Genomic DNA, 16,788 nt, shown 5'->3' on the forward strand with positions numbered 1-16,788 from the left:
GAAGTGCCTATGGAGCAAAATGTGGGATGAGCGTTAAGAATAATTGGTATTTAAAACATTGTGCCTCGGTGTTACTTGGAACGTAAGGTAAACTATAGGGCAAACACTGCTACGCTTGTGAATGGGGAAAAAAGTGATAGGCTACATTTGTAACTGAGATAAAAAAAAAAAACGTATACAATGATACTAAGTTCTTAAATTGTAGAGAAGATGATGAGAGGTGTGTGTGTGTGTGTGGAGAGAGAGAGAGAGAGAGAGAGAGAGAGAGAGAGAGAGAGAGAGAGAGGAGTGAGAGCGAAGTAAATAACCGAAAAGATAAAAGGGAGAGGAAGATAAGGAAAAGACACTTAGAAGGAAGACGGACAGATAGACAGAGAGGGAGTTGATATGCAGACGAAATGGAAGAAGTTATGGGAGCGGAGATGATAAGGGGGAGAGGGACAATGGAAGACTGTAATAATGTTTAAATACAGTGAAACATTATACACATACGCGCTACAAAATGGTTTAGCGGAGTCTACAGTGTTGCACGGTGCACGAAGAAACACTATGGTCAAAGAAAACGGATCGGAGTAAAAACTTAGGGTAAACTATAGGATGACTTATTGCGTAATTCTATATATTGATAATTTTCTATGGCAAAATAAGCAAAGGAAAAAGATGAATGGATGGAGAATAACGGAAAATGTTAATAGGCACACATTACAACAGGTTTTTAAACAAAGAAGCATGACTTGGTCTTCAAGTGGGGGTGTAGCTCAGTGGTAGAGCATTCGACTGCAGATCGAGAGGTCCCCGGTTCAAACCCGGGCGCCCCCTCGTCAAATGTTTTTTATTCGTTATTACAGTATGGAATGATGACGGTGAAAACTTCCTGGTGTGTCCGTCTGTCTGCCTGTCTGTATACAGCTCCAAGAACCGTCACTTCCCGGGGTGAACGATGACTTTCGAAAACATACGTCTGGCTTGTGGCATGGCGCTCTCCCGCGTGCCAGAATATATCGTCGCGAGTCTCAAAATGTTTAGTCTAGGAAAACGCCTCGATAGTTGTAGCCAGTGTGTACGTGCGTGTGTGCGTGAATGATGCGTAGTTACGAGTTTGACGGGTAGTCAGATTCAACAATGACAGGCAAGAAATGGGGTACTATAATAGAGTGGTGGATGAGTGGAAGTCTTGGCAGTCATGTAGAGAATTAGAGAGCCAAGGGGAAAGACAACATCAAGAAAAGATTTGATAAATTCATGGACAGTGAGCTTAGGTGGGATTAGGTTTACAGGAGCTGCTCCAACTAGGCCTTCCAGCCTCTTGCAGACTCCTTATGTTATGTTTACAACAAAAGTAATGATAATAATAATAATCATAATAATAATAATAATAATAATAATAATAATAATAATAATAATAATAATAATAATAATAATAATAATAATAATAATAATAATAATAATAATAATAATAATAATAATAATAATAATAATAATAATAATAATTTATTAATAATAATAATTATAATAGTAGTAATAATAATAATGATAATGATAACATCAACAACAAAAAATAGCAACAACAACAACAACAACAACAACAACAACAACAACAACAACAACAATAATAATAATAATAATAATAATAATAATAATAATAATAATAATAATAATAATAATAATAATAATAATAATAATAATAATAATAATAATAATAATAATAATAATAATAATAATAATAATAATAATAATAATAATAATAATAATAATAATAATAATAATAATAATAATAATAATAATAATAATAATAATAATAATAATAATAATAATAATAATAATAATAATAATAATAATAATAATAATAATAATAATAATAATAATAATAATAATAATAATAATAATAATAATAATAATAATAATAATAATAATAATAATAATAATAATAATAATAATAATAATAATAATAATAATAATAATAATAATAATAATAATAATAATAATAATAATAATAATAATAATAATAATAATAATAATAATAATAATAATAATAATAATAATAATAATAATAATAATAATAATATATGGCAAATGAAATTCCTTGTGTGTGTGTGTGTGTGTGTGTGTGTGTGTGTGTGTGTGTGTGTGTGCTGGAAGCTTGACAATGAAATTTTAGTGTACAAACGATACTTTGTTTACTTAATAGGTATGTGTGTGTATCTATTAAGGAGACACACATACACACACACACACACACACACACACACACACACACACACACACACACACACACAAACGGGGAATTAGACAGATAGAGACAGACAAACAGACAAAAACAAACATAAACAGTGAGACAGACAAACAAAGGTACACAAGAGCAAACAAACAAACAACAACACAACCGTGACCATTACTGAGGAACGAGGAAGTGGCGGTCAGGAGGTGAAAGTGAGGCGGGTGCTCGTATATAAGGTGAGGCGAGGGCTGGTCAGAGGTCACCTGGTCGCCGGAGGACAGGTAAGGCGGAGGAGGGTCACCGGTACACTAATTAAGAGCGTTAGGTCATCTGTTACTAAGGGGAAAATATATGTTACCTTTTTCCATGGGACGTGAGGGACTCGTGTGATTATTAATGAGGAAAGTGTGGGATCGAGACAGGTAGAAGGAGTGACGTTACGTAGGAATGAAATACAGACAAATGAAGGAAGTTTGGCTTTTAGTGGAGAATGTAGGAAGAAAGAAAAGACGTGTGGAAGGAATAATGTTATGTGACAGAACACCTCTCCTCCCGAAACTGACCTATCTTTCGGCCGCTCCTCTTGACTCTTTGAAGGAGCAGTGAGTAGCGGGCTTTTTTTTCATTATATATATTTTTTTGCCCTTGAACTGCTCCCTCAACTGTAAAAAAAAAAAAGTGTAAAATGAAGGAGTGGAGTGGTAGGGAGTGGAAAGAGTTTGGCTTTTAATGGAGAATGTAGTTAGAAAAGGACAGATGGAAGTAATAACGCTGTGTGATACTGGGAAAGGAAGGAGCGAAGTAGCGGGAAGTGGAGGAAATTGCCTGTTAGTGCAGAAAGTAGGAAGGAAGGAAGGGAAGTATTGAAAGGAGTGAGAAAGGAAAATAATTAGTACTTGTCACGGTAGGAGTAATAGAAGGAATAAGGGAACCAAAGAGTGATTTCAATATTAACTAGCAAGAGAATTGAAGAAAGATACGAAGCAAACAATACCTATGTGATTGATGGTCACTGTAGGAGAGAAAAAAATAATTAGGAAGCCAAATAATAGTTTTAAGTTACGAACAACAAAAATGGCAGAAAGATTAGGAGCAAACGATGATTATGCGTTACTAAAGAACAATATAAGTGACTTTAAAGAAAGGAAAATGGCAACCCATAACACGATTTTCTAAACATATAAATACACAAAGAAGAAATATATAAACAAACAAATAAGCCAAAACAAGAAGTGACAAATGATGCGAAACAAAAGCGGATAAAGTCACGTAGTTAGTAAAATGATACAATTGACCATAAATGACCCTGAACAGACAAGAAAATAAGCTGATATATACTCATGTCTTAACCTTGGTAATTGCATACATTAATACGTTATCCCATATAAATAAATAATGACATCAATTACAGAACTGTTCCTCAGACATTTCTTTCTGAGGCTCAGTTTCATTCGCTTTCCTAGCCTTTCTTTTCCTTTCAATTCCCTCAATCTCACTTTTCCTTCCCTTCCATTCTCATCCCGTCATATTCATTCCCTTCCCTTCCGCTCTCTTCCTATCTTCCTTCAAGCTGTCCCTTCTTAAATGTTACCCTCACGACCCGTTGGAAAGCCCATTGACATGTTTCTCATTTTGTGGTATTTAGTTATATTTTCGTGAAGATGTGACCCAGTGAGAAGTTATCGCAACCCAGGGCAGTAGCGTGACGCCTATTTTGAAGTTTCCTGTATCAGTCGTCACGAACGCATTTTCTTGGTCGTTTAAAGTTCGATGTATTTCAGGTCACGACGCAGTATGTCGGTCTTTTGAAATTTCTTGTATCAGACGTCACGACACTTAGTAAAACTCAGGTGTTTCGGTCTTGCTTACAGTCCGAGGTCCAGCAGGATGTCACGGAAGTCCCTGCTGTTACTGGCGGGGTTGTGGGTGGCTCTAGCGACCTCTGACGTCCCTAACAGCCCCTCTCCTCCTACGATAACACCTGCTGCTACCACGACCGCTACTACTGAGCCGTCGGGGAGGAGCATAACGCCCCCTCCTGATGTCACGGCTGAGGTTATCATCCTCGCTACCCCTTCGGACATTACCACGACGCCCCATGAAGTCAGTCCTAGGGTAGCGAGTCTTGGCAGCACCCACGTCAGTATCTCCCCCACCAGCTCTTCGTCGCATGCTTCTGAAGGTTCTACAAACACCAGGGTGCCTCAAAGTGGGCCGCGGGTGCTGTCGAAGCGTTCTGAGGCCCGGGGGTTGTTGGTGGGTGAGAGGGCCAAGCTGGGTGTGTGTTCCCCGCCCACCGCCACCCGCTACCTCACCGTCACGTCCACCCAGGTCGTCCCCACCGTCACCTACGCCACGGCGACGCAGTACATCCCCACCGTCATCAGTAAGGTGAGTGAGTGATTTTGGTTGGGCTTAGAACATGTTTGTATTGTGTTATTTCTCTGTGTTTGTCTGTCTCGTGTTAACCTATTGTTTTATTCCAAGGGTTGGTGATCTTTATTCCTTTTTTTTTTTTACTTTCTTTTCTTAGCTTCTGCATGGTATGTGATTTAAGATTTGCCTCATTTACGTTGTGTACCACTATGGATGTATCTACATGGGTTACCCTGCCAAGCTCATTTTCTGTGTTAGTGGTCTGTGTTTCTTCGAGACTAACTTGCCTAAAACTGCCACTTTTCTTAAATACAACACCCATTAACATTACATAAAAAAACTTTCCCATTCAAAAACTTTTGGAATGTATAATTTTCCTTAAAAGCATCGTCACAAATCCAATTATTGGTCGAAACCTTGGGAAATATGAGTTTTATTTATGAGTCCATTGTCTCGTTTCCTGCGTTACGAACTACCCTTTCGTTGCCATAAATGTATACCTTCTAGTACTAGAAAAACCGTGCAAAAGACCGTAGGTCAAAACAAGTGTGGAAATAACGGTAAAATGTGCAAATCCGCGAGGTCGTGGGGCTGTAGCGCCTAGCATTCCGCGGCAGCCCACACCGTCCCGCGGCCACCGCCGCTGAACTACAAAAAGAGTGTGTTCACAATTGTTTGACTTTACCCTACGAAGGGGTGAGGGAGCCTCGCCACCCTCGACCCCTTTGGGTTCACTAAAAGACAGGTGAATATTTATATAACCTCCCCACGCCGGGGCTCCCCAACTCTCGACTGCTCTGTGTTTGCACATTTCATCGCTTGGGCTACTCCGTCGTCCGCGGCCGAACGTTTTTTTTTCTTTTTCTAAATCTATATCGTTTATTTTCACACTTGTTTTCTTCTATGCTTTTCCCTACGTTTTTCCAAAAGGTCTGACTGTTAGTAAATATAAATATGTCAACAGAGGAGTACTTTGTGAGGCAGGAAGCTAGGTATTATTGCGTTAGTAAAACCAATCTTAACCCAAAGTCAAATTATAACTATGATTAGTCTTTGTCTTAACCCTGGCCGTTCCGGGGCCAGGATATATGGTAGATGCCAGCGCCGTGTCACTGTGCTGCTCTGCTCACAGACTGCATGAATGCCACTCAATGCTAACCTACCCCCATCGAATGGTAAACTTTCCCAAACTGCCAAAATATTTTTGTGTATATATATATATATATATATACATATATATATATATATATATATATACACACACACACACACACACACACACACACACACACACACACACACACACACACATTGATTGGGAGACAGGACTATATATATATATATATATATATATATATATATATATATATATATATATATATATATATATATATATATATATATATATATATATATATATATATATATATGTATATATATGTATATATATATATATATATATATATATATATATATATATATATTATATAAAATAACTCAGTTTTTTTAATTGCCTCTCTCTCCGCACATACATTGACACTGTCCCTTCAATCTTCAACATATAACATCATTGAGATGTGCATAAGAGCTCCAGGAGGAGGCGATGGTGGGATGTGAAACTCTTCACACATCCTAAGTTTTCCTTTAACACTGAAAATCTCCCTCACGTACTCATGGGGTGTTTGATATTACTTCTCACCCTTGCATCTTTCAGTGAAGTACATGAAAACGGCACTGGGATATGTGGCCGCTCAACACTTCCAAGTTTTTTCCAATGAGGTCATTTAAAACTCTCTTATAAACTCCTGAAATATCTATCTCTTTTATAACGCTGACATTTCAGCCTACTTTTATGCCACCTTTAAGTATACACAGTTTTCTTCACTTTTATCTTTTTTTATCTGTAACCCACCATAAAACTACAGTGTTTATTATCATGTTAAAAATCATTGCTTTACCAATATATCAGTTTGTTCCCTGTGTGTTCACCGAGGCCTTTATTGTGTATACGGGTGGGTGGCCGTCATGCATGGCAACGACCTTCTCCCTTGTTTTATATTTTTTTACAGAAACAAATGAACAAAATACACAACAATACTTTCCGGGAGCAAAATTTTTAGTACAACTTCCTTTAACGCTCTTTAAATTCCCGTCACGTAGGTCCCACTGCAGTGTGTCCCTTTAGCCACATCCCCTTCAAGCCCTCACGCCATCCCTCTTGCATGGCATTACCCTGCACTAAGTCTCTCCTTTCCTTAACCTTACACTGTCTACAGGAGCTGACGGAGTTGGTGGTGCGGACGTCGACGCTGGGGCTCACGCAGACGGTAACCACCTACGCCAGGCCAGTCCTCATTACCCAAACTCAGGTGGGTCGACAGGTGTATTGTGGCGGGGACAATGGTGGAGAGGGAGTGGAAGGGCGGGGAAGGGAGAGGGAGGAGTGTAGGAACGGGGAGGGATAGAAACAGAAGGGGAAGAGGGAGGGACATGGAGAGGGGCAAAGAGAAGCAGGGAAAGAGAAGAGGAAAGGAAAAGTAGGAGAGGAAAGGAGAGAGGAAAGAAGAGAGGCAGGGAGAGGGTGGAAAAGGGCAGGGTATAGACGAAGAAAGGTGCGGAAAGAAGAGGAGAGAGGCAGGGAGAGCAAAGGAGAGAGGCAGGGAGAGGAAACAGGGCAGGGAGAGAGAAAGAGACAAGGGAACGAGGAGGTAAGAAGAGGAAAAAAAAAAGAGTGGAGTAGGGAGACGATAATGGGGAAGGAGGAGGAGAAGGAGTGGAAGGAGATGGGGAAAAGGGCGAAGGGGAGGAAAAAAAAGAGTGGAGTAGGGAGACGATAATGGGGAAGGAGGAGGAGAAGGAGTGGAAGGAGATGGGGAAAAGGGCGAAGGGGAGGAAAAAAAAGAGTGGAGTAGGGAGACGATAATGGGGAAGGAGGAGGAGAAGGAGTGGAAGGAGATGGGGAAAAGGGCGAAGGGGAGGAAAAAAAAAGAGTGGAGTAGGGAGACGATAATGGGGAAGGAGGAGGAGAAGGAGTGGAAGGAGATGGGGAAAAGGGTGAAGGGAAGGAGAAGGGAGAGAGGACATCACCTGCGTATGCTTCAATTCAGCAACATTTTCAGGTACAAGTGAATTTATTAATTTTTCGAGAGACCTAACCTGAAAATTACCCAGCGAATACTATTTTATCGGCACTGGTTCGGAAATCAAAAGTATTACACTGTTTACATACAACAAATAGATCCGCTTCCACGAACCCCGCTTAATCGCACGCGCGGGTCATGAAAATTACAAGCAGTGATCATCATATTGTGAATTCGAATGTTTTCCTTCCCACACTATAAACGCTATTTTGTAATACTCATTGTACGGCGTGACCCACAGCCCTATCAGCGCCACCTGTAGTTTGGACTTATCATCAAAGAACTATCAGTCTCTATCACGTTCTATATTTAAAAATGAACCACGACCAATATCATTTACGAGTCTGTTATGTATTGTGACTGAAAAGGGATATTCTGCGTCCCGTTTCAATTACACACACGTACACATACACACACACGCACACAACAAAAGTATAGAATAATAATGATGATGACAAGATAGGATCCCTCTCTCTCTCTGTCTCTCTCTCTATCTGTGCCTTTCTCTCTCTCTTATCAATTACACGTGGACCGCTTTCTATTTATTCACCCGGCGGGCTCGATTCTCTGTTTTGTGTCGTTGCAGAATTAACAAGAATAAATAAATGAACAGCGTCGAGGGGGGAGGCGAAACAATAACGAACACGATGATAAATTGCCGCGCAGGTCTTCCCGTAGCCCTCCACCTTTAATTATTACGGTGAAGGGTTAAGGGGGGGAGGGGCGGGGGCGGGAGGGGACTCGGGTAGGGGTGGGGTTGAGGGGTGAAGGAGGATGGGATTCAAGAGGAAGGAAGGGAAGGAATGGGAGAGGAAGGGGTTTAAAAGGGAAGGAAAGGGTTCAAGGGAAGGGGATAGAAGGTAAGGGGGATATAAAGGGTACGGCAGGGAATCTAAAGGGAACGAAGGGGATTTAAGGGGAAGGAAGGGGAAGGAAGGTAAGGGGATAGAAAGGGAACGAAAGGGGATCTACAGGAAGGAAGGGTGATTATAAGGAAGCAAGGGGATTCGAGAAGAGGGAAAAGGTTCAAAAGGGTAGGAAGGGCATTTAAGAGTAAGGAAGGGTATTCAATGGGAGGAAAGGGGATTGAAGCAAAATGGAAGGGATTCAAAACACACAAAAAGGAATCTAAAGAGAAAAACGGGGAAATACTGTGAGGAAGTGGAATTTAAGTGGAAGAAAGTCGTTTTACTGGGAATGAAAGGGGATTTAAGGGTGAGGAATAGGATTCAGTGGGAGAAAATATGATCTGAGGGAAGGGGAAAATGAAGGATAATCAACAGGAAGGGAAGATCAAAAGAGAGAGAAAAAGGAATCAAAGGGGAGAGGTAGGAAATCAAAAGCAGGAAATGGGATGGAGGGGGGGGAGGGGGGAAGGGAGGGAGGGAGGGAAGGGAGGTAAAGAGGGGTAGAAAGGGGAGCAATGCAGTAATCCAACGACTATAATCAACCTACTTTCCCACGAATCAATTAATTTACCTGATCACCCACCTGTCTACCCCTACGTAATTCGTCAACGCCCCCGTCTACCTACCCCACCGCTCGTTTGTCTACCCGCTCCGCCCTACATTTGTCCCACTGTCTAATTTCTACCTGTTTGTTTGGCTGCTCAGTCCTCCACCCACCTATTTGTGTATCCAATTACGGGGCAAAACAAGGATGCCGTTACGGGTTGATTTGTGACATTCGCTAATTCACTCTTCGTTTATAGAGGACCAACAACTTTATATGTATTTCAGAAAAGCAGATAAATAATAATGAAGGATAAAAGAAAGAGAATAAATGAGTTAGATAAAGAGATATGTGTTCGTTTTATAAATAACCAACATGTTTATACGTATTCAAGAAGTAGGGAAGAATAATCATAAAGAATACATGAAAGACAGCGCAAAAAGATTTAAGAAAAACGTGAAAATATTATATCGTGTGAATGCCTGACCTCCCTTTACAAGCATACGAGAAAATAGCCAAGAGTTCAAATATAAGAAGAATCACAAATCAGTTACCGAAAAATAAAGAGTGACAGGAAACAAAACATGAATGCATTGCCTCTTTCAACGTATTTCATCTGGTTTAAGAAATGAGGTCTTTTGCAATTCATAAAATCACCCCTTGCAAGTCTACTAAAGCAAAACATAACCAAGTAAAAACACATGAAAATAACAAACAAATAAACAAACAAACAAAAACATACCGAATCACAACAATGTCCTTTCTAAAACACATATAAAACAACAAACAAATAAACACACAAACAGAATCACAACCACATCACAATATCCCTTCCATAACACATATAGCAAAGAAACAAAGAGAAATAAGCAAACAAAAGCATACAGAATCACAACCATTTTCACTATTTCTCTTCCATAACACAAACTATCCTATCACCCACTCTCTTCCTGTTATTCATCAATAATCTTCTTTCCATAACAAACTGTCCTGTCCACTCGTACGCCGACGACTCCACTCTGCATTATTCAACTTCTTTCAATAGAAGACCTTCATAACAAGAAGTACACGACTCCAAACTGGAGGCTGCAGAACGCTTAACCTCAGACCTTGCTATCATTTCCGATTGGTTCAGGAGGAACCTTGTGTCCTTCAGTGCCTCAAAAACTCAATTTCTCCACCTATCAACTCGACACAATCTTCCAAACACCTATCCCCTATTCTTCGACAACACTCAGCTGTCACCTTCTTCAACACTAAACATCCTCGGTCTATCCTTAACTCAAAATCTCAACTGGAAACTTCATATCTTCTCTCTCGCTAAATCAGCTTCCTCGAGGTTGGGCGTTCTGTATCGTCTCCGCCAGTTCTTCTGCCCCGCGCAGTTGCTATCCATATACAGGGGCCTTGTCCGCCCTCGTATGGAGTATGCATCTCACGTGTAGGGGGGCTCCACCCACACAGCTCTTCTGGACAGAGTGGAGGCTAAGGCTCTTCGTCTCATCAGCTCTCCTCCTCTTACTGATAGTCTTCTACCTCTTAAATTCCGCCGCCATGTTGCCTCTCTTTCTATCTTCTATCGATATTTCCACGCTGACTGCTCTTCTGAACTTGCTAACTGCATGCCTCCCCCACTCCCGCGGCCCCGCTGCACACGACTTTCTACTCATGCTCATCCCTATACTGTCCAAACCCCTTATGCAAGAGTTAACTAGCATCTTCACTCTTTCATCCTTTACGCTGGTAAACTCTGGAACAATTTTCCTTCATCTGTATTTCCTCTTGCCTATGACTTGAACTCTTTCAAGAGGAGGGTATCAGGACACCTCTCCTCCCGAATTTGACCTTGCTTTTGGCCACCTCTTCTGATTCTTTTATGGGAGCAGCGATTAGCGGGCTTTTTTTATTATTATTGTTTTTTTTTGTGCCCTTGAGCTGCCTCCTTTGTTGTAAAAAAAAAAAAAATCACAAACACTTTCACTCTTCCCCATCAACAGGTGAACTAAGTGACTAACCACGCCTGTAATCACTCTCCCTTCTCCTCGCCAGGTGTTCACGGCGCCCAGGTACGTGACGCAGGTACAGCGACACACCCAGACCAGATACGTCACGGACACGCACACACGCACGTACACGGACACGCTGGCGCAGACGGCGGTGCTGACGCATACGAGGGTCACCACCAGCACCGCCTACGCCACCGTCACCACCACCACCACCACTACACTCCACCGCACCGTCCAGTACACCGCCACCAGGACACAGTAAGCTTTTTTTCTCTTTCCTTTTTCTTTTTACTTTCTTTCTTTCTTTCTTTTTCTCACTGTCTCTCTCTCTTCTTTAGCTTTGTCCACCTTTTTATCAACTTTTCTTTCTGTCATGCATATTTATTTCTCTGGTTTTCTTTCATCCTTTTCTTTCTTATTTTCTTATCTCTTTTATTCGTTCTTTATGTATTTTATTTTTCCGGTTCTACTTTCCTCCTTTCTTTCCTTCTTCTTTATTCCTCAATTTGTTCAATTCTTTTCTTTCTTTCTCTTAATCTTTCTCACTTTGTTCAGCTCTTTTCTTTCTCTTTTTCTTTCTCACTTTGTTCAATTCTTTTCTTTCTCTTTTTCTTTCTCACTTTGTTCAATTCTTTTCTTTCTTTCTCTTTTTCTTTCTCACTTTGTTCAATTCTTTTCTTTCTCTTTTTCTTTCTCACTTTGTTCAATTTTTTTTCCTTCTCGCTTTGTTCATTTATTCTCTTATTCATGCATTTTCTCTCTATCGTTAATAAGCCACATTATAGATAAACGCTACTAAAAAAATATAATAATGACAACAACAATATTAATGATGAGAGCTCTTTCAAAGGTAATTTACCTTCACGAAATATATCAAAATATTCATCTTCCTATTTAATTATAACTAAACACTAGAAATTGATAACTCTGTGTACCTGTCAACTCTGAGTTCAAGGTTCAAAGGATTGGAAGTCATTAAGTACATAAGAGGATTACCAAAACAACAATTGCTGCTGCTGTTTGATGTTACTGTTACTACTACTACCACTACTACTACTACCACTACTACTACTACTACTACTACTACTACTACTACTACTACAATTGATACTACTACTACTACTACAATTACTCTGACGACGACGACGACGACTGCAACTATACTATTTTGTTACTTCTATTTCATTTTCTTTCTCTTTCTTTCTTTCTTTCTTTCTTCTTCTTCCTCCTCTTTTTCATTTTTTTCTACTTTTTTACTTTTTCACCATCTTCTCCCGCTGCTGTTGCTGCTATTACTACTACTACTACTACTACTACTACTACTACTACTGCTACCACCACTACCACTACTATACTACTACCACTATCCCCAAAAACAACATAAAAAACAACAACAGCACGCTAATTCAACACCTAATTCGTCCCTCCGAGAGTCAAACACCAACATTTTTTCCTTTTTTAATTCAACAAGAGGACCCCCCCTCCCTCCCCTCCCCCCCCCCGCTCGCCTGACCTTTTTTTCTCTAATCCATTGTTGATTGCGTTGAAAAATTTACGCCGAATGGATGCAACTTTTATGCTAATGAGGCGGGATTTATCGGTATAAGTTTTCCCCGAAGCCCCCCTCCACCCCCCCTTCCTTACTTTTAATTCGTCGGGGAAGAAAAAAAAAAGAATATAATTATGACGTTTGTTAATTAGCTCGCATCCCGACGTTACTCATGCCGGGGGGGGGGGGGGTAAAAAAATAAAGAAAGGAGGGTAATATTAATGCAGCGTTTGTTTCTAATTTTTCTGTTTTGGGATTATTTGTGCGAGGTAACTGTATTCCGATCCGGGTTATATTAAAGGGGGGAGGGGGGCTTATGGAAAAAATATTAGTGTCCGAAATTACTCCGAAATATTGCTCTGTCCAAGTTTGGTTTTCAGTAACCTTTAATTTCTCGACGCTATTCAAAGTACGCCGAGGTAATCGAGTCGTTGCTTCCCCTTCCTTTTAAATAAGTAGTTTCTGATTACGTCCTGATTACACGCGTGCCGATTTTTGTGGCAAAGAATTGAGCGTCAACAGTTACTCTCCTCGATGAAATTAGAAAACAAAATATACTTAATAAATACAGAAGTAGGTGAGTATGTAAATGAACTCATGAATCAATACTCAATAAAACAAACCTATGACCAAAAAAGTATAGATGAATAAATACTTAATTAAGCAAACAAGGTAAATACTAAACGAGTGAGTAATTTAAATCATTAAACAAATAGGTCAGTCTATGAATTAATAATACAAATACATGAATGCTTAACGAACCCTCCCATACAATTTAGTAGATAGTGCAATCAATAAACAAACAAACACAATTAAGGACAAAGAACAAGCCCAGACTACTTTAATTAACAACGTGCAAGAACAAACGCACACAAAAAAACAGAAGAAAAAAATCGATAACATTCATCAATTCCAACATAAAACTTCATAACTACCCGAGTAAACAACAACAAACAAAATAATAACCTTGACTGTTCACTTTCCTTTGTTACTCACGGACCTACAACAACAACAACAACAAAAACAACAACAACAACAACAAAAACAGCAACAATAACAACAACTGCACCCCCCTCAACATCTTCCCCCTCCCCCTTTCCCCCACTCAATCTATTTCATCACTAATTTCCCACCTGAGAACGCAAAGGAACCCAACAATTAATTAACCTTGACTATCCACGTTCCTTAGCCATTCACTAACAACAAGAAGAACAAGAACAAGACCACATCCACAACCACATCTACATCTTCCCTCTCCGCTTACACGCAATCTATTCCATCACAAATCACTCTGCAACCGAGAAAATTCCACAAGTAATCCTGACTTCCCACGCGTCCTTCCTTTCTTTCCCCAGGTACGTGACAAGAACCGTGAGTCGCGCCCAGTACTTCGTGCAGACCCTCACCTCGCCCTACCGCGTGTACCAGACCGTCACCCACACCACCACAGAGGACGAGTACATCACCTCGACATCGGTCCACATCACCACGCTCTTGGTCAGCAGCTGCTCCCCCTCCCCCATGTACACCCGTCCTGTGAAGGCTCCCTACTATTACTAAGCGGACGTGGGATGGGCGAGGGAGCAAGGGAAGGATTGAGGAAGGGGAGGAGGAAGGGTGGTTGGAAGAATGGTGTTGTGAAAGGATTGGTGAGGTAACAGTGTATTAGGGAAGTAATAGTAAGGGATTGACGAGGGGAGAGGAAAAGGTAAAGGTGAGGGGAGAGGGAGAGGTAGGGGTGAGGGGAGAGGAAGACCTTGCTGAGAGGGTGAAGAAGAAGTGAAAGAATGGTGAAAGAAAAGGAGGAAGAGGAAATAGGGAAAGGATTGAGGGACTGGTGAAGGAAGAAGACACGCAGACAGGTGGAGAGGAGGAGAAAAAGTGGGGAAGAAAAGGGGAAAGAATAACCGGTGGAAGAAAAAAAACAGGAGGAGAGGAACTGAGGAGAATATATGGAAAGTGGAGAAAGGACAGACAGCAAGAGAAACAAGATGACGGAGGAGGCAGAAATAAAGAAAAAAATACTTACAAAACAGAAGGAAGATAAAACAGTAGGAGAAAGTATTGAAAAGAGAATTAAGGTAGAAAGAGACAGTAAGGTAAGGAGGAGGAAGGGGGATGAAGAGAAAGGGAGAGTAAGGACAAGGGTATGAAGGAACAGAGGAGGATGAAAAGACGAGAGAAAGGAGGAGGTGAAGGAATGACGAAGGGAGAGGAACAGGGTGAGAAGGGTGCATGGAGAGGTGAGAGAAGGGAGAAGGGTGAGAAGACAGGATGACGGTGAAGGAACGTATAGTGAGAGATTGAGGAGAGGGGAGGCAGAGGGCGAAGAGGAGGAAGGGAGAATGAAGGAATGAGGAAGGAAGGAAGGAAGGGCGAGGGAGAAATGAGGAGGTAGAGGTCAAGGTAATTTCTGAGGCAAGGAAAGGAAGAAAAGGTAAAAATTGTCTACTTTGATTTGTCTTCTGGTAATTTTGGGGTTGAAGATTGATAGGTCTCTCTCTCTCTCTCTCTCTCTCTCTCTCTCTCTCTCTCTCTCTCTCTCTCTCTCTCTCTCTCTCTCTCTCTCTCTCTCTCTCTCTCTCTCTCTCTCTCTCTCTCTCTCATACACAAGTTCGGGTCTTTCAATCTCTCGCGCCATCAACTTTTTCTCCTTCATACATCACTACTTGGACAAAGACACATTTTTCCCTCCGCGACTTTTCTCTTAAAACTGAAATATACTTCTTACCACCGATAGCACACGCAAGTCTCGATCTGCGAAATACCTCCCAGTCTTTAACATTCTCTTTCTTCTTTTGTGTATAATTTCTTTTTCGTGTTATTATGCATCTTTTTTTTTCGTTTTCCTACTTTTCTTGCTTTCTATGTTTTACTTTTTCTATCCTATTGTCTTCTTTTTTCTTACTTCGTTTTTCTCGTCCTTGCTTTCACTTCTCTCTTTTGCCTTCCTTTTTGTGTGTTTTTTCGTCTTTCTTCTTTTATATATCTTTTCTCTTTCGTGTCGCTGTTTATTTGTTTTCTCTTCCTCCTCCTTCCCTTTCTTTCTACGTTTTTTCGTTCTCATTCCTTCTGTTTTCTCCTTTCTTACTATCTTTCTCCTCCTGTCTTTCATCTCTCTGTTTGCCCTTCTTGTTTTCTGCCTTTATTATCATTCTATTCTGTTTGCTCTTCATGTTTTCTGCCTTCATTATCATTCTCTGTGGCTAGGAAAGTAAAAAAAAAAAGCTGGATTTATCATTAACACCTCGTAATGTACAAAGCTATAGCACACATATACATCACCAGTACAGCACGGTGAATTATGCCACACGAAACAATAAGCCTCACCTGATACATAATACCACAACAAACACATAATACCACACCAAACGTTAAAATGGGCCCCACCAAACACATAATGCCACATCAGACACATAATACCACATCAAACGACACACAGCCACACAGGGCGAGGGATTCTGAGTAAACACTGAAGTCACAGAGCGTGGGTTGGTGTCTGTGGCTCTGTGTTGCTCTTTTGTGGGCATTCGTTTGGCTGGTGATGAAATGCAATGTTGTACTTTTTTGCAACGGGGTGACAAAATACATCGCGCCGTCTACACCACCGATCGTTTGGTGCATATTATAGTGTATCAGAGCAAGCGGTGATGAATGCTCTTTTTACAAACTATACGAAAAGATCTAATATTTTTTCCATTTTTTTTCTTAAGACCTCTGACGCTTTGTATCGCTTCTTTGGTCTTTACACTTTCATCCTCCTTCCTTTGTATCCTTTCATTATTTTCTTTTTTTGTTTCCAGCTTTCAACTAAGAATGTTTATACAGTTTGTACGGGCAACAACTTCCAATATTTTTTTCACACCCTGTATCGAAAACAACTTCCAATATATATTTTTTTCATAGCCTGTACCGACAAGTTCAAATATTTCTTTTTTTATAGCCTGTACGGGCGATAAGTTCCAATAATGTCCATGGAGTAATCGGTCGAAGGGAAAATTATTATATGTTTGTTTTAAGGAAAGGTTAAACACAAACCATAATGAG

General features: G+C 40.4%; 1 protein-coding gene and 1 non-coding gene across 2 annotated transcripts; both read left to right on the plus strand.

Annotated features, from left to right (window-relative positions):
* The first annotated feature begins 747 nt into the window (after positions 1 to 747).
* Positions 748 to 819, plus strand: Trnac-gca (transfer RNA cysteine (anticodon GCA)). Its single transcript has one exon. It is a non-coding gene; the product is annotated as a tRNA-Cys (tRNA).
* A 2,710-nt stretch (positions 820 to 3,529) lies between these two features.
* LOC127003603 (polycystic kidney disease protein 1-like 3) lies at positions 3,530 to 15,230 on the plus strand. The gene is made up of 4 exons (XM_050870511.1): positions 3,530 to 4,609; positions 6,871 to 6,963; positions 11,236 to 11,450; positions 14,097 to 15,230. Exons 1-4 carry the CDS (start codon positions 4,106 to 4,108, stop codon positions 14,299 to 14,301), a joined length of 1,017 nt encoding a protein of 338 aa, XP_050726468.1. The 5' UTR covers positions 3,530 to 4,105; the 3' UTR covers positions 14,302 to 15,230.
* The last annotated feature ends 1,558 nt before the right edge of the window (positions 15,231 to 16,788 follow it).

Source organism: Eriocheir sinensis, chromosome 25 (assembly GCF_024679095.1).
Source record: "Eriocheir sinensis breed Jianghai 21 chromosome 25, ASM2467909v1, whole genome shotgun sequence".
Lineage (NCBI taxonomy): Eukaryota > Metazoa > Arthropoda > Malacostraca > Decapoda > Varunidae > Eriocheir > Eriocheir sinensis.

What these genes read in the sequence shown, in the direction of transcription:
- LOC127003603 (XM_050870511.1), top strand. Translation starts at nt 4,106, where the DNA reads ATGTCACGGAAGTCCCTGCTGTTACTGGCGGGGTTGTGGGTGGCTCTA. An exon ending in TCCCCACCGTCATCAGTAAG is followed by an intron (nt 4,610 to 6,870) that starts GTGAGTGAGTGA and finishes CACTGTCTACAG; the next exon opens with GAGCTGACGGAGTTGGTGGT. An exon ending in TACACCGCCACCAGGACACA is followed by an intron (nt 11,451 to 14,096) that starts GTAAGCTTTTTT and finishes TTCTTTCCCCAG; the next exon opens with GTACGTGACAAGAACCGTGA.